Source organism: Sycon ciliatum, chromosome 2, assembly GCF_964019385.1.
Source record: "Sycon ciliatum chromosome 2, ocSycCili1.1, whole genome shotgun sequence".
Classification (NCBI taxonomy): Eukaryota; Metazoa; Porifera; class Calcarea; order Leucosolenida; family Sycettidae; genus Sycon; species Sycon ciliatum.
In genome coordinates, this window is record NC_088644.1 from 19,660,686 (window position 1) to 19,687,300 (window position 26,615).

The window sequence follows — 26,615 nt, forward strand, 5'->3', positions numbered from 1 at the left end:
CACTGCTCAGTAGGATGCATGCATGTATATGCACACACATTGCTTGCTTTGCAGCCATGTTGGAGATACATGTGCATGGCATGCAGCCCGACTGTATTCTATGCGCCTCCAATAAGGTGTAGTGATCGTAGACGTGGCTGTGAAAGCAGAGTTGTAACATGTCTCCTTGCCAGCTGGCAGCGATTTCTGAGTGACCGGTAAATGTGTGTTCGTCCTTGCAGAGGCTTCACCTTAGAAAGGTCGCTGTTGTTGAGGCGAGTTCATTCAATCTGATCGCCTGGCTGTGTCATCTACACTCCCAGGGACGTTCCATTTTAGCCACCGAACTTCCAGTTAAAAAGGCCGCTGCATTTCGTTGAGCTTGCTCACAGGACAGAAGTGATCATCAAGTTGTGGAAAGTTTAACCTGGGGGCTTGTGATCGGCAAGTAGCCACTGCAAGAGCGACACCGCAATTGCTATGCGACTTTTGTTCGCAAAGTAGGACTGGATTACCTCAGTTCCCAAGTGACAGGACTCAAGACCTGTAGGGGTCAGGCAAGTGCTCAGCAAGAACAGTCTTTGCTTTCTTTCAGACGTTCCATGACGATAGTATAGTGCTGCACATCCCGCCGTCTTCAGACAGGTACGAAATGACCATACCGGTACCAATAATAATGGCGCTGCTCCGAGGAATTCTCGTCCAGATAGTGCTTGTCGAATGTTTGCTTGGAGGATACGCTTCAGCAAGTCAACCCTCAGTTGTGATCAGCCCTGACACTGAAAAGAACATTGGAAGAAGAAAGATGGAAAACGTCCACAGGGAACCTGTGGCAAGTGCCGAGATTGGCCGAGTTCTTCTCAAATCTGATCTCTACAAACCACAGCGACTTGAACTGTTGAAACTTATTGATGCTGAGGTAGTTGCAGAAGAGCCGACAGAACGGAGCAATCCTCACAAGCGTCGTCAACACAAGCAACAACATCAAAGACACGGGAGGCAGAAAAGATCCGCGAACACAAGCAGTGGAGCCACTCTATATACCAGTGGAACTATGGAATCCACACTGCATGTTCTGGATGTCTATCCACGCGATGCCACACTCACCTTCCGAATGTTATCTGATCAACGCCTTGAGAGACTCAATGTGGATAATCTAGATTACGGATCACATTACGAGAGATGGTCGGAGATTTCTCCATCGGACCGCTTCAATGCCATTGCGAAATTTGAGGCTGGATTCAAAGGTACGTTGTACAGAGTAGGTAGGTGCACATGGAACATGATATGAGGCTGTTTAAAAGAACTCGAAAATTCAGAATTTTGGGTTTGTGGTTTGATGATCAAATATTGCGACATGGATCCTGTTAGTACCTGTATTCCATGCTGGTCAAGACAAAAACCTTGTTGATGCTTGTGAAATTGAGATGATATTTCGGGAAATATTTTGAATGCTGCGGGCTAGACATCTCTCATGCTTCTGGAACCGGCAACAAACCTGATGTGCGAGACAATGGCGTTGACTAGCACGTTGAAGATGATATTGAGCATGGTGCACTATGACTTTATTAAAACTAATTATTCATTCTTAGCATCTCCTTGCAAATGAAGGCATTCTGAAGCAGGAGCACTCGTACTGCTGTACGTCATTTAATATCTTTATTAATAATTTCAAGCAGCGTTCAAGTGCCTTATGTATATTGTTTGTTCAGTTCCAAAAAGAGCTTTTCTAAAGCGTTATAGAAAGGGATGGATTCCACTGAGAGATGGGGAGGAGTTTAGAAGTTCAGTTGTGTGCAAACGGTACACTGCACACTGTACACTGTACTCTGTAAGCATGACGGCCACCCGGATAGCACAATGCTACCAACAGTGCAGACGACAGACAATGATCAAACCCTGCCCTGCTGCTGCAGTGGATACAGTCGCACACATTTCTGAACCTTGCCAATGATAGAACCTACCAAATGCAGTCAGCACATAATGTTAATAGTAGTAGTGCAGAATTTTGGTTAGTGTACTAATCACCATATTCTTACAAATTGCCTCCTCTAACACAATGGCCATGTTCACTCACTAAGCATGTAATAATGAACACACAAAGATGGACATTATTTCGACTCTCAGCAAAGGCTTGAATTCATCACCCGAAAGGAACGAGCAGTGATTATGTAGATCTGCCTGCCTGTATTCGTTGGCACGTGCATGCAGTGCTGGGTCAACCGTATGAATACATGTCATGATGTAGGTGGAATACTGTGGAAAGTGCACAAGTGATGTCATGGCGTCTTGGCACTATAGCTTAGCTGTTTTCATGGATGATCCAAGGGCTAATCTTCGGCATTGAGAATTTCAAAAACCAGTAAGTCGTCTCCCTCAGCGGGAGCGAACCGGCGAATTGGAGGGTCCAAGGCTTGCACCTAACCCATTGGCTAACCACAGGCACAGGTGCCAAGAATACAGCACAGTAACGTTAGGTCTATGTCATCTAACCCTGTAACTAGCTGTACTACTACATGGTGACTCTATTATACAAGACTGTAGATTTACGAGAGTCTATTCGGCCAGGAAGGGATATACAGTCGACCTACCCTTATAACGATATTTGCGTCACACCGAGAAATATTGTTATAAGGGTAATATTGTTATAGGGGTAACTGGTTCATTTCATACACATACGTCATAATTCATGGATTTTGTTCTTTTTTACACTCTTCATAGCATAAAAAAATGACATACATGCACATTATGTGCACAGCAAGGCGCCAACTGGTGCCCCATTGCATTTCGCCATGTCCCAACGACTTATCAAGTGAAGCGTGCCCTACCTGGATAGTAGGCTCTACATATTCCCTGCTAGATATTGTTATAAAATGGAAAATGTCGATTGGTCAGCCCATTTTATATCGTTATAGGGGTAATATCGTTATAGCAATATTGTTATAGAGGTAAGGCATTGTATACACAAGTCAATGGAGTGATTTGGTTTGCCAGAAAAATATCGTTATAGGGGTAATATCGTTATAGAGGTTATCGTTATAAGGGTAGGTCGACTGTAATTAGAACAGATGTTGCATGCGCAGTCGTTTCACCACGCGGAGGTGTCCGGACCAAGGTACATGACTGGTCCACTCGATTCTTGTTCGCTACATGCGCTACATTTATCACCGACCCGTTCGGGCTCTGTGAATGTACTTTCAGAGTTTCAGTCGCTGTTGTTGGAGAGACAACGATAGGCCTCGAGGTGCAAACTGCTTCATGTGGGTGGTGTAGGCAGTCCATGCATGAAACCTTACTTTGAAAGCACATAGAGGTCTACGATCTGCAGTAGATCTACAACGAACTTGTTAGCACCAACCGAAGTCTACAGGAACCAGACTGAGATCTCTGTTGATGATCACAGGATCACTGTCAGATTTGACCCCAGAGAACAGTATCGACGCCATCTTCCCTTGGATTGGCTAGTCTTTAGAACCTACACTGGGCTACAGCGGAGTCACAACCAAGAAGCAAGATTTTTTGTTTTCGTCCTCCGCTTCTTTCCCGTGCATTTCAAGAATGGAGCTTGTGAAGGTTGGTGTAGACCGAGGTGACATGAACAGGATGTTTACAGAGTGACAGGTGCAGGACTGTTTGCCACAGTCCTCGACGTGAACAAGCTTTGCGGAAATATGCCCTGCTGTCTGGAAGGTCCACAGTAGCTCTTTCCGTTTAGGAGCGGCTGTAAGCTGATGCTACAAGTACACTGACCCGTAAGTCATAGGAGTAGCTAGCTGGCGAAGAGCATGGCCACAATCTGCTCGTCTGCCTATGACCTCATCAGAAGAGGAAGCTGTAAACGAGAAACAAACAGAACTGCACATAATTGTCAGTCAGACATGTGTTTTTGGGCAGTGAAGGTCACGACTTGGACACGGCCTGGACAAGTGCTCAGCAAGCAATTCTTGACCCTTACCAGTCCTGCAGCTTGGGCATTAGAATAGAACGGTGTTATTGTAACTTGTAGCGAGCTGGCACAATGTGTAGGTGCCAAGTGATGGCTGCTATCATTCTTTTAAAACAAGGACTGGAACTTCAGGCAAGCGAATAGGATACCATTGCTGTTAGATAAGGGCTATTGGAGTACAACTGGTTGAAGACTCGAGTAAATGCATGTGCTCAGTAGTAACTGACAGTGTTCAAGAACACACCAGGAAGATCTAGGCTGTGGTTACCCTTGCACCGGCCAAGTCAGCTATGCTCGGCCTGTTCTGGAAGTAAATTGTGCTGAGTGAAGCGAGCCGTCACACCATCGGCAAGGGCATCGTGAGATTTGAACCGTACAAATCAGAAAACCATACCTTCATAACCCCTCCTATCTGTATGGATAAAGCTTTCCATCAGGCAGGTTCAGTGTTGCGGCCAGGAAGCTGACTGTCTGGAAGTTCATTTTTTTACTGTATAGTTTCTAACTGCTATACGAAGTCCGAGGTCTTTGAACTTTGGATCGTATTCTTCCTGATCCAGTCTGATCCACTGCCCGCGATGCTCCAAAACACACACCATCCACCGTCTCGATGGAGTCTTTGTCGCATTCGTTGAATGTTTCCGCTAGCTTAGCAAGAGTGTACTCACCCATTGCCTCACATGTCACTAAAATATCTCACAGACCCTGATCAGAAGAGTTGAACATTCTTGGTGACATCCAAATACCTCACTTATTTGTGAGAAAAGCAATCTGCCTGGCCCATTCACCACCTTTCTCTCTTTCGTCATGATGCAAGTTGTAATGCTGAGTCGAATGCTGAGTCGAATGGTCTTGGTCCGAGAAAGCTGAGACGCTCCCTTCCTACTTGAATCCCAACTGAACTCGCGCACTTCCACCGAAACTGGGTGACTGCGCCCTACTAGATGGGGATTTGTATGCAAAATGTCACTAAAAGCGCCATTCCGTTCTTATAAAAGCACGGATGACCGCGATTGGCCCATATGTTGTAGTCTTTTGGACGCTGAGTCGACTGGTTTTGGTCCGAAAAGGCTGCGATGCAGCGTTCCTCCTTTATTCCCAATCGAACATGGTTGAACAAGCGGTCACGTGCTCCTGAGTGCTCAAATCACCTGCTCACCATGCCAGCAGGCGACAGCTTTCACACCAAGGTTGAACGTGAGTTCAACTCGAGTGACAGGACTGCACCCAAAAAAGGTCAAACAGGCTAGTAAGTTGTACCCTGCAGGCACGGTGACCAGGTGACTGGTGTACGCAGGAGCACGTGACCGCTTGTTCAACCATGTTCGATTGGGAATAAAGGAGGAACGCTGCATCGCAGCCTTTTCGGACCGAAACCAGTCGACTCAGCGTCCAAAAGACTACAACATATGGGCCAATCGCGGTCATCCGTGCTTTTATAAGAACAAAATGGCGCTTTTAGTGACATTTTGCATACAAATCCCCATCTAGTAGGGCGCAGTCACCCAGTTTCGGTGGAAGTGTGCGAGTTCGATTGGGATTCAAGTAGGAAGGGAGCGTCTCAGCTTTCTCGGACCAAGACCATTCGACTCAGCACCCCGAAGACTACAACTGGTGAAATTTTGATTTTAGCCTTAACTTCCCCTTTAATCGGTAATATCTATTAGTGATGAATCCCATTTGTTTTGTCGCCGGGTTGTTGATTTTTCATGTACATGATTCCGCAAGGGGTAATATTTTAGTTGAATTCTTCCCTGTTGCACAAATGGATTACGCAAGAGGTTCAATCATGGAACACTGTTTGTACTTGCTCATTTTGCAATGCCATCCATGCATGCCGGGTGCAAGTTGATCAAGTGTGCATATTCTCTCCACTTGTTCTATGTTTCTGATGTCCAGAGGTGTATGAGGATCAACTTGCCACATCAGCATTCGACAGCAACTTACCACATGTATCACCAGATGAGTTGTTTGTCGTGCTTGATGGCAACAGCAGTCTTAGCCTGCATGCTTCAGTGTTTCCTTACTCTAAGAACAAACTCACAGCACCCGGTAGAGGCTCTGCGTATGTCTACAACGCTTTGATTCCACCATCTCTGGGTGATCCTAATGACTTTGGTGAGTGTTAATGTAACAATGTTTCGTGGATGGTATATTGGGATCCTCTTATTGGTACTTTGCAGTGCCGTACACTGTTTGTATTGCCACCTAAAGGGAGACATTCCTCTCCCTCTCCCTCTCCCTCTCCCTCTTCCTTTTTCTGGCTGTCTGTCTGTCTGTGAGTGCCTGTGGGTCGCTTTCCCTCTCATTTTGCTCTCATTAGTTAGAATCACGCATTGTTAGTGGAAGTTGCAATCATCAGTAGCAATAGTTATAAATGTGTGTCTACATTCTCTGAACTCCGTGTCAATACAATACCTGTTGCTCATTTGCTTGTTGACTTTCATCTGCAGATATCGTAGTTTATGCACCGCAGCATTTCAAGAAGGCCCTACACCCGCTGCTTCGACTTGGAAATAACATTCCACTGAACACTGGGGCTGAGATTCTGTTACCAGAGGGGCATTATCAGCTCAAAGTAAGTACAGTAGAGCATACTATGAATATGTGGCTAATAACCGAGGTTTGTTTGATCCTATATTGGTACAACAGTTACAAGCTTGGCTAAAGCTCACACTACTTTTGGCCAGGCCAATTCTACCTTACCGGACGATACCCATCGGTGGGTGCCTTAAAGTTTCCACCGATCACTGATAATAATTTGAATGGGGATACTCTTCCTCAAGCTAAAACCGGTTGAATATGCATGAGTATCCTGTGAGACGCCGCACTACTTAGTACATCTCAAGGTCATAGATACGACTAACACATGACCTTTCCTTGGAGTGTATATACACTGTACTACTCAAGTAGGTGGAACTATTGCTAAGAGTTATTTCTCGGCGTTTGACACTGTCTTTTGTTGATTTGCCTCAATGTGAATACTAGGTGACACACCGTGGAGCTATTGTGAACATCTGTGACTTTCAAGAAGTGCGATCATTCATTCCACCGGCATGCATCGAGATCACAGAACACACACATCAGTATGTAGTTCTGCATGGTATCATGGATCGGTATCGGCAATCGTCCGACTACCCACCAGAGATGATGATGGTGCCTCCTAATCTGTGCACGCCTTCAGAGCATCATCCCAGAAGAGTTGATATCTATTTTCTGAACGTATACCAGACGTCGGAAAACCGCTTCAACCACCCAGTCACATTCATGTTCCCCAACATCTACCATTCAATTAGCTTACCACCAAACAGTGCTCGATTTGAAAGTCTCAACTTACACGACGGCGACTGCTTCAAAGTGCATACCAAAGGACAGAGTAAGTAAAATTGCTATCAGGCAATGTTTATTGAGAGCATTTCCCTCTCCATGGGGGAGAGGAGACTTGCTTTCCCCACCAAATATTTCAAACCTCTCTTACAAGTCCTGCTGCCTAATTCAGGGGAACTCGTGGCCTGGTACGAGGGAAACATGGATGCAGCGAATGGGATTTTCAGTCTTTGACCACTTTGTCGTGGGTCTGATCTACTCACCTCCCACCGCTTAGGAGCTGCATCTGCGCCTTGATCCTAGAGGGTGGAGGCATTCCTGCGGATGCGGAAAATTCGGCCTCCAGCCGAGTCTCATGCGAACCATAGCAAGTTGTCCGGGGATCCAGTCTATAAGGAGAGGAATACATGTACCATAAAGTACTGTTGATCTGCCTCTTCTCTAATTTCCGCTCCATGTCACATGTCCACCTATGGAGCGACTTCAACGTACCGGTGTACGTTAAAATACGGTGTTGAAACGAAGCATGCACGGCTGCACACGGCACATGCCTGTGCAGGTAGGCCTGTGGATGAACATGTGCACAATCCAGCACAACAAGTTTGATCATTTGAGTAGTTGTACATGTACATAATACTGCACATGAGAACTTTGATCTAACTCCCGTCTCCTGCTGGCAAGCCAGCTGGGAAGCGACACAGTGTGTATGTGTGTGTGTGTGTGGGGGGGGGGGGGTCAGTACTTTACGGTAGTTCGTTTTGGGAAGTCAGATATTATGGGTGCTAGTTTAGTTGTATCTGAAGAATAGTTGAAAATAACCTAAAACTCATTTTCTTGCATTGTTGTTGCTTCGCTCAATAGCCACGGACCCACCGCCAATTGAGGTTGATGCGGCTGAAAGCACAATGTGCATCTTCCTGGCAGACAACAACAAGGAAACGAATGACATGGATGCTTTCCAGCATTGCTGGGCAAAGTATGATTACCTAGCACCAGCAGCTTCCTGGATATTCTCCTACAATGCGCTCAGCAAGGACTTTGCACCTGTTGGTATGTTGCCATGGCCTAATTTTAAAGCTACAAGCAGTAATGAATGAACTGTTAATGGATACAGTAGGACTTCATGAACGTGTGGGTGCTGTGACATATGCGACTCGCTGATTGGGGACAACATGATCAGTTATCACCATTTCCCAGTCAAGTGTATTACTCGTTTGTTTCATACGAAACGAGTCAATGGATCAGGTCTGGGTCAGAATGTCATGAAGATCTCGTAGATTGTATTCGTTTACAGGAGTCCGGGCTATTTGATTCGTGAGTAGCTCCGAGACCGCACCGCACCAAGTAAGGATACATGTACATCATGGCAAAACAAGAAGTACGATCTAGTGTCCGTGGATAAGTACCCGTATTTCTGTTGCCATCTCTCAGTTTCTGTTTCAGTTGCCGTCCTGTCACCATAGCAATCAAAGTGCACTTTGCTCACGAGTCACTGAACCTCTTTTATGCCTTGCAGAACACAATTCGAACACGAAACGAAATCGATTTTGTTTCGTGTACGAGTTCACAACGAGTTACTGAACCACCCTATTGACCCCCATCACCTCCCCCCCCCCCCCCCCCATTTATCATTATTAGCAAGAGTACATAACCCCAAGAGTGTGCAACTCCAGCTATGGGGTCTGCGACGGCAGAACTTCACATCACGTGATGAACCCGTGCACTCTAGTGCATGATAGATACTGGGTTGTACGCAGCCCAGCTTTGGGTACAACTCTCTTGTGGTCACTTTGCACTGTTTGCCAGCATAACCTTTTGAACCATGTCACGTGATGTGAAGTTCTGCCGTCGCAGCACAGCATAGAGGTTGTGCAGGCAGTTGCACACTCTTGGGGTTATGTACTCTTGTTATTAGTGTGCCCATACAGTTGACTCTTGCCTTTCTGTTGTTGAACTCTTTGCTTTGAATTCAGATGTGCTGGTGCTTCAAGCTAACAGTGATCCTTTAGAGGAAGACAGTCCGTCTGTACTGAAGATCATGCACAATGTCACCACTGGGGAAGGCATGCCAGCTATGCTGACGGCAGGCACCTACATTGTCAAGGTAATTTCACCAGTACATGTACATGCATGCTGCACAAATCTCTGTTGCGAAAAGTATCCTGCAACGTGCAAAATTTAAAAAGAAAGAAAGAAAAAGAAAACACTGTTCTTGTGTTGTGTTGTGTTGTGTTTTGTTGTGTTCAGACATTCCTTGCATCCACAGTCTACACCCCTGAAGAGTTTCTAGCCACACCATCTGTAGCTGAAATGTCGGTGATTGACTTCAAGCCTCGCTCGTATCATTTCAACATCTTGTATGGTGGTGAAGTGGCCACCAATGGCGAGCTGAAATCAATTGGCCGTGTGCTTCTGGAACCACCTTCGCCTATCAATGCCACGCAGTTTTTGATTGAGCGGGCTCGTAACAAGACACGTTTAGTGCACAGTACCACGCCACCGTTTCACCACTCCTCAGCCATGTCCTTGCACACTGGCGATGGGTCAGGGTCCATAGCCAGGATGAGCATTGCAGTCAGCATTCTGCTTACAGTGGTATGTCATCTCCTGCAAGCGCTCAGATGACTCTTGTGACATGAGTAGTGCTAACGCGAGCTTCATTATATTCCACACTGCTTCTATTGAGACTTGAGAAGTTGACCAAATTCTTTCTTGAAAGCAGTGGTGTAACACCGTAGAGACAAAACGTTATCATTATGCGCATCATTATCTGCTTTGAGCTAGCACCTCTCCCTCGCTCGCATCTCAGGACAGGCGGATGGTAATGCTGGTGGTTGGTTGACAACAATGATGGCGTGCCATTGCCAGCTTGCAAACAACAGATCAGTGAAGGACCAGTATGTGACAGAGATGCATACACGGCCTTCGACTTGCCTGTAGTGCGCATTGAGTGAGAGCCGCTGTTGTGTTCTAGAAGTGGGAGGCAGTTGTGTTCTAGAAGTGGGAGGCTGTTGTCCACTATCCTACTGTGCTTGACTCGCCTTTCATGACAAATGCCGATTATTGCAATTGCGACCATGCTCCAGCTTTGGCACACGAGCACAACAAAGCCGTGCACTGCCACTAAGGAAGCTACATGGTGATGTGCATGCATGTACACAATATTGTGGCTGCTAACACGTTATATTTGCAACTGAGTGTAGTCCATGGAACGGACTGACAAATACATTAAGTGTAATCATCACCAGCGCTCTTGTTGTTGTGGAGAAAACAATTGCCTCATTCTGAGTTCATATGTCTAGCAGCCAGCTAATGCCTTTCTATCTTGAGCCTTCATTTGCAAATAGAAGAATCATGGCAATTGCTTCTGCACAGGAGCTAAATGTGTGCAGCTGTATACATGCTGACTGTGGCTCCAGCCCCTAGTGATTTATTGGAGATCTTTCTGGCACCAACTGTTCTTCAACTCACACAATTCCAAGTTTCCAACACACTACAGACCAAAAGTATTGAATTGAGTCGGAATTAAATAATTTTCAGATATGTTGTGCTGATCTCTAGCACAAATGTAGCAGTTTTGTTTGCAAAAGAAAGTAGAGGATACTAGTGAATGTTGAGAGTGGATGCTACGTGGATATGCCAAACCCAGTAGGGCGGCGTTTGGGTGTGACAAAGGACTACGATTGGGTGCGTACACAACGCTGATTAGATGAAGCAATAAAAAGGGCACTAGCAATTTTGTGTTGCTGAAAGTGGCAGGTGTGTAGTATGGAAAATGTCGAGAAACTGCCATGAGAACACACAAAGAAGTTGGTTTAGTTAGACAGTCTGTAAAAATGGAAAAGCTACATTTATTCATTAATTAACGGGGAAATAAGGCGACGAAATAAGGCAACAGCACATGCATGCCAGTCTCACTGAGCAAAACGGGATGCTTATTTATGAGGCGGCCCCTGGGTCACCAACATCCCCCACCACTGCAACATCAAGCAGCAGTGATTATTAATTAACTTGTACAGCACTATCACTAACCAGCAAGAAAATCAAAATATCTAAAGAAAAACAGATGATTGGCAAAATTACTACAGACATACGAACATGGGACAAGGAACATTCTACGTGAAGTAACTACATGTATTACTGTGTCAGCCAAACAACATGAACGCCATGTCAGAGTATCCAGCCCCTGGCAAAGCAAAAAATGTAAGCAATAGCAGCATTCTAACAATGTTATCTAGTGGGTGATGAGCTTGACCTGACCTAATATAAAAAATAAATATATATATATAGGCACAATTTACCAGCCAGCAATTTCATCTTCTTCATTTCCTCCAGCACCAAATCCGAATCCTTGTGGGGTGGAACGGACAGAAACGCCAAAGTCAGAGAGAGATGGCTGCTTTGCAGACGCTTCATCTTCATTTCCCCAACCTAGGAAAAGTGCACACACACACACACACAATCATCGTCGATACTGTTCGCAAATGAAATTCAAAGTACATCTACACTATGGGCATGTTCGATTGGTAAGGATCGGGATCGGGATCCCGATCTCAGATCCGTCGGATCCTTCAGAGTCAACTGAACACGTGCCATGTTGACGAAGTAATAGAATGGCGCTCACGAGTAACCCAAAAGCGTGAAAGTCGCACTCATCGCACACATCGTACAAAAGTCAACAAACTCTATCTCAATCCACGTGTGCGTACCACAATGTGTACAAAATGTTTTTTCCCCGCCATATACGCACAAAGGTCACATTTGGATCCGTTGGATCCGGCCAACCCTGCTCCCCGAGGTGGTTTGACCGGATCCAAATCCGAAGGATCAGGATCCGGATTCGACCAATCGAAAGGGTGCGAATCCAGTGGATCCGGGGATCGGGATCCCGATCCTGCCAATCGAACCTGCCCTTACATAGTAGCAGAGCAGCACACCGATTCTAGTACCGTAAAATACCATTGATCCACACCCAACGCTGTGCCGCTTCCCAGCTGGATTTTCAGCAGGGGGCGGAGTTAGTTAGATCAAGGGTGCAGTACTATGTACAACTATACGAAAGATCAGACTTGCCGTGGTGGAAAGTGTACACTTTCATCCACAGACGTACTGCACTGGCACGTACTGCGTGCAGCAGTGCATGCGTCAGTTCAACACAATTTTAGACGAATACGCTGGAGTCGCTTCGCGGGCAGGAAATCAACAGGGGGTTGATCAACAGTACTTTACGATACTCACATGTGCATTCCGAAAGCAGGAAGCCAATTGCAGGCAAAGAGAGATATTGCATTACTAAAAGCATCTCTAAAAAACATTAGCTGCACATGAAGACACTTTGTACTGCATGACCGTACATGCAATGTGTGTCAGGCATACGTACCCCCCCCCCCCCCACACACACACACGCAGCTCAATGCGCGGGCAACGCACACATGCACACATGCAGACACACATGCAGACACACACACACACACACACACACACACACACACACACACACAGACACAGACACAGACACACACACACACATGCAGACACACACACACTATATGCAGCGGTCAGTAGTAGCATGCTTACCTGCTGCATCAGGAGGCGCGGTACCAGGTGGATCGGCCGCGGGTGTAATTTCAACAGTGGCTGATCCACCCCAGCCTGGATCAGGAGCTGTGCTGGCCGTGTCATTGCTACTTTCGTTGAAGCTCATGGAGTTGCCAAAGTCACTGCTGGCAACAATTCCACGTAAGGGTTGTGCTGTGGCTAGACCCTCTGACTCATCAACCACAGGTTTCGATCTGCCAAGCAATGCAGCAAGGGCAGCAGCTGCGCCGGCCGATTTCTTTGGCGGTGCACTCGCAGTGTCTTCACTGGATTCAGCCGTCTCCTCAGTCGTTACCGCTGTGCTAACCATCTGTCTTGAACAGAGATGAGCCGTGAAGTCTTCTTGCTCCTCTACATCAAGTGGCTCTGGCCTATTTAGGAAATCACGGGCAAGATCAGCCCCGGTCTTTCGCAAGTAAATGACACGCTTCTTCTTCCGCTTACCGTAGGACAGCTTCTGTGATAGATCAACCGCCATGTACTCATAAAGAGAGGCCTTCTCTACTAGGATTTTACCCACTGGGAAATTCAAACGACATGAGTTGTTCTGGGAGATCGCTGCACTCTCAGACTTATTCATCGTCTGTAGATAGGTCTCCCAAGCACCATCAAAGTAGCTCCAGTTTGTTGTTGCTACGTGATGCAATGAGCGATATGGTGGGGCTGTGCAGCATAGCATACACACAGACACACAGGTGCACACACACATAGATGCACACACAGAGACACACAGACACACAGGTGCACACACACACACAGATGCAAACACAGAGACACACAGACTGTTAAAGATGCAAGTAAGTCGTTGTCAGGCTAGTGTTTAGTAACATACTGAGCTCACATACCAGTACCTCGTGCCAGTTACGAGAGCAGCTGTGCGCTCAACACACTGATGAGGTGAACAATCACACGACTCTTACAAGTACACTCGGCAGGATAGCTTGTGGCACTGTACTACAATACAGACTGGAATTGCACAGCCAAATGGAAACAAAAAAATGAACCAGGCCCCAAGTTCAATCAGAGAGCGACTCTGCTTACATTTATCTGTCTCCAACTTTGTGTCGATCAGCAGAACAGGATCATCCAACGCCAGCTCCACCTTTGCTAGCAACTGCGCGTAACCTTGCAGTAAGTGTCCGATCTCTCTGGCTGCTTCCTTGCTCATCTGGTACTTGTGTGGCTACACACAAACAACATGCAGCACAACAGTCCGCATTGTTGAAGCGGCAATGGGGAGCGCTCGTTTCTGAACTAGACAAGCAGCTGACTAGAGGTCAAAGTGTAGAATTGAACACAAAAGGTCCCTCCCTCGAACCCCTTAGGAATGGTGTCTGCTCCGAATGGTTAGGATAAATCGATACCTTACTGTACTAGTACAGACACCAGGCCAGGCTGATGTGACTACATGGTAGGTATGACATGGCGCCAAGGCAGGTTAGCATGACATTGTACAGTATGCCACTGGACTGTAGAAACATCATCGTCACCAGCCAGCCTCTCCACGTACCTCTATATCAGAATCCTCAAAGCTGATGATAACACGCGTTGTCGCCTTTTCCGTTGGCACTTCAAGTTCTTCTACTTTGATAGATTCCAGGCCATCAAATGAGCAAAATGTGGTGATCTGCGGGAAAAGTGAGAATAGGGGAAGAGTTCAGCACTTTGCTGATACATACTGCCACGCCAGAAAGCCTGGCTATTTTGATTATAATCCTGAAGACCCCACTAACTGTTCATGGGTGTTGACTATTACAACAATTGAATTGAATAATGTACCTCTTCACACAATATTGCGTAGTTGCCTGCTGATTGTACTGGAGCACGAAATCCAGCCGTTACAAGTTTACTTCTTTACATTCAACCATTTCAATGGCTACTGCCCAAGAGTGTGGTCAGAGTAGAGGGCAATTGCCCACGTCGGAATACTGCGTAAAGGTGGCTATATCAACAAGAAATTTGATGCACAGCTAGCTCCTAATGATAATCATGATGATTTAATGAAAGAAGAGAAATACAGCAATGTGTAGGAATGCCCGCCAGCCCTGTACCCCCTTCTTTGCCCTGCTGCAACCCCTTTGGTGCTGCGGAGAGCCCTTTTGGCCCTTTTCTGACAGGTGTTGTAGATCACTATGTTGCAGTACGATGATGACTACGTGGAAATTCTTATTGCCAAACTCTTTCTCAGTCAACAGTTGCCGAAAGCTTTTATCAGCGCTCGTATTGGAGGTCGCAAGGTCCCAGCCTTACGAGCTTCCATCGTGCACAATCTCTTTGATAACAGAATCACATTTTTATTACTTGATGTACAGTCGTTGGCAGAGAAATCCGACCAGTGTGGCAAAAACAGTGACAGGTCTCATGCGACCACTACGGCACTTGGATGGGCTTTTGGAACGTGCATGGTGTACTTAGTAATTGAAAAAGAAACGCGGCGCTGACTCGCGGGTCAGATTTCTTTGGTCACGGCTGTACTTCGCACCCCTGTGTACAGTTGCGAGCTATAACTAGTACCGTAAAATCCTGCCAGAGCGCCCCGTCTCTCACATCCGCCCCTCCCTGACTTCTTGTCAGGGAAGTGATTGATTGTATCCTCGTATGACTCTGTGATGCCGTACTGTACTGCAGACGGGTGCTCGACCCCATTGGAAATGTATGCAACAGTGCCCACCCTCCTGGCTCTTGACCTTTGGTCGGTGTACGAAATGCATGAACAGTTTTTGTAGGGTGAGTACTTTTTCATGTAGTACTGAATGCGGTAAGTGGACTCGCCCATCCGCCCCTCCCCGCCTGGACCTTCTCAAAGGGTGGAGGAGGTAGGGGCGCTCTGGCAGGATTTTACCAGAATACGTTATGATCAAGAGCTTAGGATTGCACGTTCACACAGTATTTCATTGCCGGATGTGTTGACAACTCTTGAGACAATTATTAGTTAATGAGAGCAGCACTCACCTGGACTTCTGAGCACCATCCGGCCTCCAAGGGACTGTCGATCGAGCCAAAACCATTCTGCGGTGAAACTAACAGAGTTATCTCTTGGTTGTTCACTTCATCCTGCAACACAGACATAACACAAGCACATACAGCAAGCGCTGTTGCAGTAACACTCTAACACTCCATACTGAGAGGCTAAATTATCCTGGCACAGCACATTGAACTGGCACAGCACATTGAACTGGCACAGCACATTGAACTGGCACAGCACATTGAACTGGCACAGCACATTGAACTGGCACAGCACATTGAACTGGCACAGCACATTGAACTGGCACAGCACATTGAACTGGCACAGCACATTGAACTGGCCCAGCACATTGAACTGGCACAGCACATTGAACTGGCCCAGCACATTGAACACATTGCAAACTGTATATAGTATGCTCTCCGTTCGGTAAAGGAAACGTTTGGTGGCCTGGAATCTACCGAGGCAGACGGACTGGAAGGACCTAGGAGAAAATATCAATTGCAGGAAACCTATGTGGCCTTGAGTACTACGTACCTGATTTCAGTTGGTACGGTAAATGTATCTTCATCTACGGTAACGGTAGCGAGGGAACAATATAATAAGACCCCCCCCCCCCCCTTCTTACATACTCAGCGGAGCTCAATGATTAGAGGTCTGACTACTACCCTTTACTATGACCAGAACTGATCATGGGTGATCACCATTTACTGGGTATTTTGCTACTCAAAAAACAAACAAAATACTTGTAGGTCAACCTACACCCACAAACGGCACACTTTTAGAGGAACTTAGTCGTCAACTTACCATACATTTAAATTTCTCGCCAGCCAGTGACGGGAACTCTGCAAGCAGTGAAAGATACTTTAGCTGTAGATCTGTTGCATTGGGCTGCTCCATGTCAATATCCTGTGTGTCCAGCGCTTTCTTCACGTGTTTTCGAAGGTCAGCAGTCTTCAGGCGATCCAAAATGCTTGTCGGAAAGAAAGGCTGCAGACCTCCAACAGTTTTCCTAATGGGACAGACAGAGATAAAGGAAGAACAGAATTCTTTCAGAACGACATTTTACTCTAGTCAGGTGTGGGACCGGAGCAACCTAAGAAACAGTTACCAGCACATGTTTTTCTTACTGGAACAAAGAGACATGAGACAGATCATAGCTGTGCTTCTGCACCGACTCAAGGACTACCAGAGGAATGCGCCTTGAAGCAAGCAAACAAACGAAAAAACCCAAAACTGGAGGACGAGACTTACTCGACTTCTTTCAGGCTGACCTTCTTCTTGCCTTGTTTCATACAGAAGTGTGCTATACTCAAACTGCCCAGCAGTAAGGCCACGTCATTGGGACATTCACTAGAGAAACGATCGTTGGCTACATCCAAAGAAGTCTGATGAAAGAAGTACTCAAACGCTCTCCGATCGACATCATAAAGATCATCAATAGATCCTGGAAGGAAACGCAATCTGCAGACTATTCGTACGATGTGTGACCGGTCATTTTCGGGCCTAGGCTCGCCAGCTTCAATATCATTGGCCACCATGGAGTCAATGATTTCTTGAGGCAATTTAGCCAGCAGCTGCCATCCGTAGAGGATTCTCAATGAGGAGCGCTCTGGTGTCACTGTTTCAATGTACAGTCCGAACATCTCTGGTGTGGTGATGTCTAGTCTCTTGCACACATTGTCCACAATATCCTGAGCGGAACATACAAAAACAGCAGATGGCTTCGGTGAGGAGACATAACAGTGCAAGGGGTCAACGTGTTTACAGCACAGTTATGACATGCACTCTGTACTACTGTAGTGTTACTGTGCATCTTGCACTCTGTAGTCTTACTGTGCATCTTGCACTCTGTAGTCTTACTGTGCATCTTGCACTCTGTAGTGTTACTGTGCATCTTGCACTCTGTAGTCTTACTGTGCATCTTGCACTCTGTAGTCTTACTGTGCATCTTGCACTCTGTAGTGTTACTGTGCATCTTGCACTCTGTAGTGTTACTGTGCATCTTGCACTCTGTAGTGTTACTGTGCATCTTGCACTCTGTAGTGTTACTGTGCATCTTGCACTCTGTAGTGTTACTGTGCATCTTGCACTCTGTAGTCTTACTGTGCATCTTGCACTCTGTAGTGTTACTGTGCATCTTGCACTCTGTAGTGTTACTGTGCATCTTGCACTCTGTAGTCTTACTGTGCATCTTGCACTCTGTAGTGTTACTGTGCACTCTGTAGTGTTACTACAGAGTGTTACAGAGTGTTACTGTGCACTCTGTAGTGTTACTGTGCATCTTGCACTCTGTAGTGTTACTGTGCATCTTGCACTCTGTAGTGTTACTGTGCATCTTGCACTCTGTAGTGTTACTGTGCATCTTGCACTCTGTAGTGTTACTGTGCATCTTGCACTCTGTAGTCTTACTGTGCATCTTGCACTCTGTAGTGTTACTGTGCATCTTGCACTCTGTAGTGTTACTGTGCATCTTGCACTCTGTAGTGTTACTGTGCATCTTGCACTCTGTAGTGTTACTGTGCATCTTGCACTCTGTAGTGTTACTGTGCATCTTGCACTCTGTAGTGTTACTGTACATCTTGCACTCTGTAGTGTTACTGTGCATCTTGCTCTGTAGTGTTACTGTGGATCTTGTACTCTGTAGTGTTACTGTGGATCTTGCGGCAACAGCAGACAGTCAAGGCCACACAGTGACCAGTAAGCAACACAGCATATCCTATTTAATATGCAGACAAACAAACCAGTGAAAGGATATGAAAGTAAGCCAGTGTGTGTGTGTGTGTGTGTGTGTGTGTGTGTGTGTGTGTGTGTGTGTGTGTGTGTGTGTGTGCGTGTGTGTGCGTGTGTGTGTGTGTGTGTGTGTGTGTGTGTGTGTGTGTGCTGTGTTTCATCCCTACCTGAGCAGTTGTTGTGCGTGTAATACGGAACTTCCTTGAGCCACCAGTCATCAGATCAACTAGTAGTACGCCAGGTAGTAAATGAGTAGCCTGAGAGGACACATACACACACACGCACAGACACACACGTACACACAGAATTATACGATGTATAGTAGCAGCCAATGAAGTCCATTGGGCATTTGTGAGCAATCACTGGGCTACTGCGTGTAGTGAGATCTGGTGACATGATGTCATTGAACATTGCACCACAATGCTGAAATTATGCATAGTTAAGTAACTTCAGCTGTAATGTGCTGGACCAGGCCAATGGTCGTCACTAGGACTACAGCATGTACACTCCCAACACAGCTGTACGAGCTATGGTCCTGGCAAAAGATGCTAAATGGCCTGCAATTCAACAATCGACAGCAGTAGAACATAGCTAAAACAAAGCAGTGTTTCTAGTAACAGAATCATGACATACAAGCTTTCCATCTTGAGTTTGCGTCGGCAGGCTCTCATTCTGTACGCAAACACATCAAACAAACCAAAATATATATGATTTGAGTGTCTGGATGATATTGGCATCAGCTACAACAACATACATCTACCAAAAAGCTCAAGCAAGCATGATGAAAATGATGAGAACGCTTGTCGATACATACTGTGTCCGCTCTGCAAATGTGGACGTGTTTAAGGTGTGTAACGATCACAAATTAATGTTACACTACTTCATAGCAATCATACATGATACACTACTTCATAGGGAAACACACACACCTGCGGACCAGACACCTCAGAGTTCATCACCTGAATCTTCACAGTCCCCGTATGTGTTGCTTCCCTGCACAGAGCAAAAAAAAACAGAGTACAGAGCACAGGGGGTTGATCAACGCTAGTTTACGATACTCACATGTGCATTCAGAAAACAGTAAGCCAATTGCAGGCAAAGAGAGATATTGCACTAAACACACACACACAAAGTTATATACTCATAATCTACAGTGCAATCAACACGAGATGGCTGAAACACCTGAACATGGGATACTAGTAGCAAATGCGGCTTCATAGGCATCATTACACAACAGACACTCACAAAACCTCAGTATGACAGGACAGGCAAGTCACTGCAAGACCAGCAGCACTTCCTGCAGTGACCACCTACTTCACCAACAAAAGCAAGTAACAACTTACTTAAGAAGATCAGACACTTCGTCCTTGCTAAGTTCAAACACTTCAACATGTCCGACACGGGAGATAACGTCATTTGCACTTAGCGATGACGATGCAGCACCCCCTACACAATACAAAAAGACAGCAATAAAGCATCATGTGTGTGTGTGTGTGTGTGTGTGTGTGTGTTTGTTTGTGTACGCTGAACACCCCTTGTTCTTCAGTGCTGCTCAATGAAATCCGGTAGCGTCGGTCAAGTTTGCGCCTTGCACCATTTCTCAGCCCAGTGTTCGCAGGTAGAGGGCTGCGCAACGGCCGGCACGCACTTGAGTGACTCGATTGGATTTCATTGAGCAGTCCAATGTGCTCCACTCCAAGGGTTGAAATACAGAGAGAGAGGGAGGGAGGGAGGGAGAGAGACAGAGAGACAGAGAGAGAGCGACAGAGAGGGAGAGAGAGCGAGAGCGAGAGAGAGAGAGAGAGAGAGAGAGAGAGAGAGAGAGAGAGAGAGAGAGAGAGAGAGAGAGAGAGAGAGAGAGAATCTACAATGCACGTACTAACACATTTACCGCACCAGGGTCCATCATTTTTTACACCGCACCATGAAAATGAACATGTTCATTCACATACAGTCGTCCCTCTCTAATCCGGCACTTGTTTATCCAGCACCCTTGTAAACCAGTTCATTTTCTACGCTTTAATCCGGCACTTGAATTCCGCCTCCTGCAGCGATTTTCTGCAACAAATCACTCAAACTGAACATAATTCGATTTTCTAATCCAGCAGTTGTACATCGCTATCAGGGAGCATTGTAACATACACAACACATGATTGTAACATACACTTGGGAGTATCCTATGCCAGATCATAGGATATTTCCCCAAGTGTATGCTATAGACATGGCATGTTACAGACATGCATTCCACAAAGTTCTTGGATTGACACAGAAAATCCTTACGTTTTGACGTACGACACAAACATGTACTTGCATGTTAACCTCTTTAGCGCGAGCGTCGTACTAGTACGACGCACATGAGTTGCATGCCCCACGGCCGTCGTACTAGTACGACGCGCGCTGTACACTATACAGTGAACCTGCATCTCATAGTCGTGGGGTCCGTGTTGAGTCCATAGTGACTTGTTCAAACTATCGCAACTCACTCAATACTTGGTCGATTCTCACAATCGAAACATGTATCTGCAAGAGAAAACTCTCAGCTGGCGATAGAAACAATCGCCGAAGCGATGCGACTACCGGTTGTTGAGATATGCGACTCGACACGGCAAATTTCAACTCGATTTTTTTGCGCAGTCTGCAGAACGCGTATTTTCCATCATGGATCCTTTTTGCGCTACCTGCTGCCATGGAAACAAGATTCAAATGATGGTAGTGGATCCCGTGAGTCCTCACAAAAAATTTGAGCTCGATACGAGCAAGGAGACCGAAAAGGCAGCTGAATATTTGAGCTTGATTAGTTTTGGCCGTGCTCAAGTCTGTCGAGCGCGTGGATGAAGTTTGCCAGACTGTAGCACGGGGTTTTGGTTTCGCTCCGAGCTGGGTTTGATACCAGTTTGTCCCTCGTCTCACGACCTTTCCAGGAAGCTCAAGATCGTGGAATTCGTCCAAGGGAAGGTAAAGTTATCGATCCTTGAGCAGCTAGTACTTTCATGGGAAAATGCGACTTTTACAGGTGTTGACGTGGGGCGCGCTCAGGTAGCGTCGTGCTAAAGAGGTTAATAGGTGGGCCGGGTTGGAGGGCAGGATTTGATAATCCAGTACCCTTGTTTATCCAGCAGAAAATGCCGTTTCTAAAGGTGCCGGATTAGAGAGGGGCGACTGTAATACTAACCTGGTGCTACTGAGGTCACAACATACGGTGGGGAATCGCTTAGAGTGAAGCCGAAATCTGTGTAAAAGAACACACAAAAAAGCCATTACTCCTGCACACTTGCCGTTCCTGTAGCAGTAATTGGCATAGAAAAGACTTTAACTTCTGCCATAGCAAATTAGCTATGTTTGAATGAAGGTCATCATGTTTAAACCCAAAGCAGCACAAGCAGTAGCAACACAGTGAACACACTCAAGTAATCAGTACTAAACCATGTTTTTACTTGGGGTGAAGTGACTGAGTCGATAAGTCGACTGGCCAGTCGGAAAACCCGTATCAACTCACACTCATGCTAACAAAGAAATACCCAGAGGTGCATGTAGTTCATGCACTTGTCCTGCGAGTACAGGTCATACACTGCGAAGTACACTTGGCACATGAATCCATTTTCCTTTCACACAGACCTGGTACGACAATGGTGCACAACACATACCATGCGGGTGCGTTTGAACGCCGAAACCCACAATGTGCTCATGTTGTGCTTCTGTTGCTTGTGCATGGGCGGGCGAACATGCATGTGCATCTATGTACATGTATGTGTAAATATGCTGTGTCTGTGTTCCTGCATGAAGGCAATGTCAGTCGATAGCATTGAATCTACCGTACTGGCAATATATGTTGCCGCAGTGAGGCCATGAAGCGTTACATTGGCACATGTTTGCCGCACGCAGGGCGTTACATGCAAAGTCGCACAAGAGCCGTTACACAGGTTTCTATATTGCCGCAGTCCTTTTTTGCTATTGCCGCATCACTTTTTTGCTATTGCCGCATCATTTTTTTTTGCTTTTGCCGCATCATTTTTTCTTTTCATCCACATTGAAGGCACAGAAATTCAGTTGCTATCCAACTGTTACAAACCCGACGGCAAAGGGCGACAACGATATCAATAGAAGACTGTATTATTTTAACTATCAGAGTGATCTGTTCACAAAAAGATCATCAAAAGGAAAGTGACATAGGGGAAGAGCGCTTCCTCCAAAAACTACTGTCACTCACACAGTTAATGAGTGTACAACATATTACTCTTCTTCGCAAAACGACCTCGGGAAAGAAGAAACCATTGAGATCGCCAACCACTGAATGATGCGCCTTCGAGTGTCAGGACTTCCTGCTGCGTCCAGTTTTGAACTTTTCACCACGCGGTACACGTGCTTTCACAGTTTTCAGCCTTTTTTTGCAGTGCAAACTGCAATGAAAAGATCGCCGCACCCCGCCGGACGAGCGTTACGAACTTGACGAAAATGTGTCGCACTAGCCTGGTCGCGCGTTACGCCGCACCCCCCTGCGTTACGCGTTACGCGGCAACATATATTGCCAGTACGGTACTACTAGTACTAGTAGTTGACAAGGAATTTGGGTGAGTTGTTTCACCCCTAGTTTGAATTTGGGTGAGTTGTTTCACCCCTAGTTTGAATTTGGGTGAGTTGTTTCACCCCTAGTTGGGTGAGTTGTTTCACCCCTAGTTGAGTAGTTTTTACCGTTTCACCCTGATGATGGGCCAAGCCTGTAATTTGCTAAACCTGAAGTGACTTTTGCAGTAGCAGAGACCATGTGTGAGTGTTTGGACTGAGAAAAGCAATGTGTAAATGGCTGCGACTCGCGGAGTTTGCGAATCCCAAAAAAATGCCAACCATGAAGATAGAAAAAAATAATGAATTGAATCAGTGTACACTATTGTAAGTAGCTTACCCTCATCACTGTCCTTTTTTTCAAGGAGAAACTCTTTCCTGGTATCCTGGTCATCCTGAAGAGCCAATATACAAACACATTTACAAAATAATACCAACAAATTCTGCAAGACAGAGCAATGGATCCATGATTAGATTGAGCATTAATGAATTTTATGAACCCTGTGGCCCTGAATAGTTCTGCAAACATTTAAAAAAATGTGAACAAACGAGCCTTACCAGCGTTGCTTGAACACGTGGATCCCTTCTTGTGGTGATTTCATTTAAATGACTGCAAAAAGAAACAGAGCAAGACCCCACCACCAGTCCAGTAACAGGATACAGAAGTCCTAGCAGGCTTGATAGAGTACTGCACCAGCACCGCGTTTAGTACTGGCATGGTAATTTGGCATTCTACCAGGACTGAGCCAGCCAATACGATTCACGCATAATGGTGTCTGATAATTCAAACCTTCAACTGGGCAAGTACGCCTAATTAGAAGTCCTACGAAACCCACGTACAGAGGAAATGCTCAATCTGCAGACAGAACTGTTTCGTCCTTTGTGGACTCATCAGAGCAGCACAGAGGAAATGAGGCCGAACCTGATAGCAATGAAAACTAAATTTTCCAAAGCCAGATTTAAACCAGGCCCGAACGTACCTTGCCAGAGTGCTCAAACTGACAAAGTCAGTGAGGTCTGCATAATGCAAACAGCAAAGGCACTACTCCACACAAGAGTGCTCAACTGCTACAAGAGCAGGAGCGAAATACATAGGAAATATGTGGGACCTGTGGTGATAATTCGAAGCTAGTAAAGCATAATTCAAAGTTCACTCTACATTATACAAGTCAGTTCAGACTGAGCAAGCACTGGCCAGTTCAGAGTGTGCAGAATCTCTGTCCGTAGTGGATATTACACTCTGTGTGACAATTGTGGGAGTATTTTGACATAAATATTGCGCTGTGGGCACGTGGTTGGACATTTAGAATGCCCGGATATTTCCTCCGGCAATTTGGGGTTCAAATCATCAGAATTCCAACTGAAACTCCAGTTAATGCCATCAGACGAGTGTATAGCTAAACAAGATGCTACGGTGCCCTGGCACCATGAAAGGTGGACTTGCCTGAATAACACACGGCTATGATCACCAGCCTTACTTTAAAAAATAATTATTTTTATTTAGGTCAACCGTTAGTAAGCTTCTTACCAACATACACACAAAGCCAGAGCAGTTGCTGAGCAGCAGGAATGCCAAGGCACAGGATCAACAATACTTACTTGATGTAATAGACGTGCCCATCATCGTCAATGCCAAGCTCCCATCCATACGGCAGCAAGTTGGGGCATTTCCAAAACTCCGGAGGAGGGAGCCACTGCGCCGAACGCTTGACGTGACTACATGGCAAAAATCAGAAAGTGGAAAGCAGCGGAATCAATCCACTGCTCTCTGTGTTCAACGCTACACTCCATACAGTACCAACAAATTATGTGAACAGCTCATATTCTCCTTCTCCGTTGTCCTAGTTTGTTTGCTATGCCCAATCAGGCTACAGTAGAGTCGAGCGCTGAAGAACGTGGAGCCCAAGAACGTCCAGCCTGAAATTCTAAGAACGCCACAGCCTAAAGCTAAGAGCGGCGGTGTTGGTTTTCTGGTATCTTGTGGGATACATACGATCCAGTACGGATTGTTTCTAAGAACGTGTTATAAGAACGCAGCCAGATTGCTGAAAAATAAGAAGGCTAACCCCTTGGAAACAACATTCTTGGGTGCGCGACTCTACTGTAATGTGCTTGTCATGTTCTTTAGAACACTATGACATACTCATGACGCACTTTGCTGATACAGGAACAGGCATGTCTCATGTATAGTCGATGCACTGTAACTAACAGGCATATCTCAATTGAACTACTACTCTTCAGAAATGTTCAACATGTTAGTCTATGACTATCTTCAGGAACTGGAACTTTTGTAGTAAAGTGTATGAAGCAGTAAGAAGCGTCCAACCGCGACTTGAATGTTGAGTGGTTTACAGACATTTCACTTCATCATTCCAGTGATTTAGCATTTCCGGGAGCATAACAGATAAGACACCAAATAATTCCTTTCAGATACTATTTTTCCTCTTCAGAGACGACTTCCGAACTTCACCACAACGAGGACAGTTTCAAGAACATGTCAATCTCCCTGTAAGAGAGCAGAACATCGGTTCGCATCAGCCAGTCCCATGGTATGACAGCTCAAGACACTCACTTGACGTAATGAAGCCTGTTGGTTTTCTTTCCCTCTGACTCAACCAATCGAACAGCCCAGCCAGTGGAAAGGCCAATCGTCAGAATGTCCAACTCCTTAGTTTTGTCCGAGGAAATCTCCGGTGGTTTTGTCTCATTCTCCATTTCGTATGATCAATGCTCCGTTGAGCATCTCATCAGCCCGTGCCCTCTGTTATCTGTCTGTTCCCATATCCAAATCTACTTCGGAAGGCGAAGGCTGATAACTACAACTACTTAGTACAAGAGTGAAGAGCAGCAGTAATAACAAGCGAGACACTTGACACGGAACTCTCAACTAACTTCGTCGTTCCGACAGGAATAACACAGAACCTTTGCCAAGGAATCAGAACAACGCCAAAAGTTGGCAAAACAGCACTCTCCTGCTGCAGAAGTTCACTCCATATCGGGAGATGAAAGTCTCACCGCAAATCGAACGCACAATCGATCCCGACCAGCCTGCAAAAAGTGCAAGTGCTGGGAAGCGCATTTCCGGAGTCGGCTTGAGAAAGGGGGATGCTCATTGCTCGCAATAAATTATTTACGACCCCTCCATGCATGATCCACGAATCACAGGCTGAAGCCAATATTTATGTGGGTAGAGTCTAAAACCTGGTTCGGGGCCATAGACTACTCCCCCCCCCCCCCTTTCTCCGACCTGGCCAAGCCCGCTGGGTACCGGGTGAGGTGCGGGTGGCAGTATCTGTCTATGTGTTTGTGTGTGCTATGTTATGTACTGTATCTTGTTCTGACCAGGGACAACAAGTCATTCTAAAATCAAGACCACATACGACTGGGGGTGGGGTGGGGGTATACTGTACTGTGGCGAAAATTGCCAAGCCCTTACACAATGTACAACATAAAGGTACGTGCATGAATACAGCGGAAAGACTTCCAGCTCCAGCAGAAGTAGTGACGGCA

General features: G+C 46.0%; 2 protein-coding genes across 2 annotated transcripts; one reads left to right on the forward strand and one right to left on the reverse strand.

Annotated features, from left to right (window-relative positions):
- The first annotated feature begins 165 nt into the window (after positions 1-165).
- Positions 166-10,641, forward strand: LOC135809075 (uncharacterized). Its single transcript, XM_065322337.1, has 7 exons — positions 166-1,226; positions 5,825-6,043; positions 6,379-6,503; positions 6,914-7,301; positions 8,114-8,302; positions 9,226-9,356; positions 9,500-10,641. The coding sequence occupies exons 1-7, from the start codon at positions 632-634 to the stop codon at positions 9,875-9,877; spliced, it is 2,025 nt and encodes a 674-aa protein (XP_065178409.1). The 5' UTR covers positions 166-631; the 3' UTR covers positions 9,878-10,641.
- A 209-nt stretch (positions 10,642-10,850) lies between these two features.
- Positions 10,851-26,081, reverse strand: LOC135809074 (FERM and PDZ domain-containing protein 4-like). The gene is made up of 16 exons (XM_065322336.1): positions 25,678-26,081; positions 24,705-24,821; positions 23,664-23,715; positions 23,446-23,500; positions 21,718-21,774; positions 19,889-19,991; positions 19,475-19,538; positions 19,179-19,217; positions 18,713-18,802; positions 17,067-17,506; positions 16,620-16,824; positions 15,803-15,904; positions 14,361-14,477; positions 13,892-14,033; positions 12,830-13,513; positions 10,851-11,683 (listed from the first exon to the last, which is right to left on the reverse strand). The coding sequence occupies exons 1-16, from the start codon at positions 25,818-25,820 to the stop codon at positions 11,550-11,552; spliced, it is 2,544 nt and encodes an 847-aa protein (XP_065178408.1). The 5' UTR covers positions 25,821-26,081; the 3' UTR covers positions 10,851-11,549.
- Between the last annotated feature and the right edge of the window lie 534 nt (positions 26,082-26,615).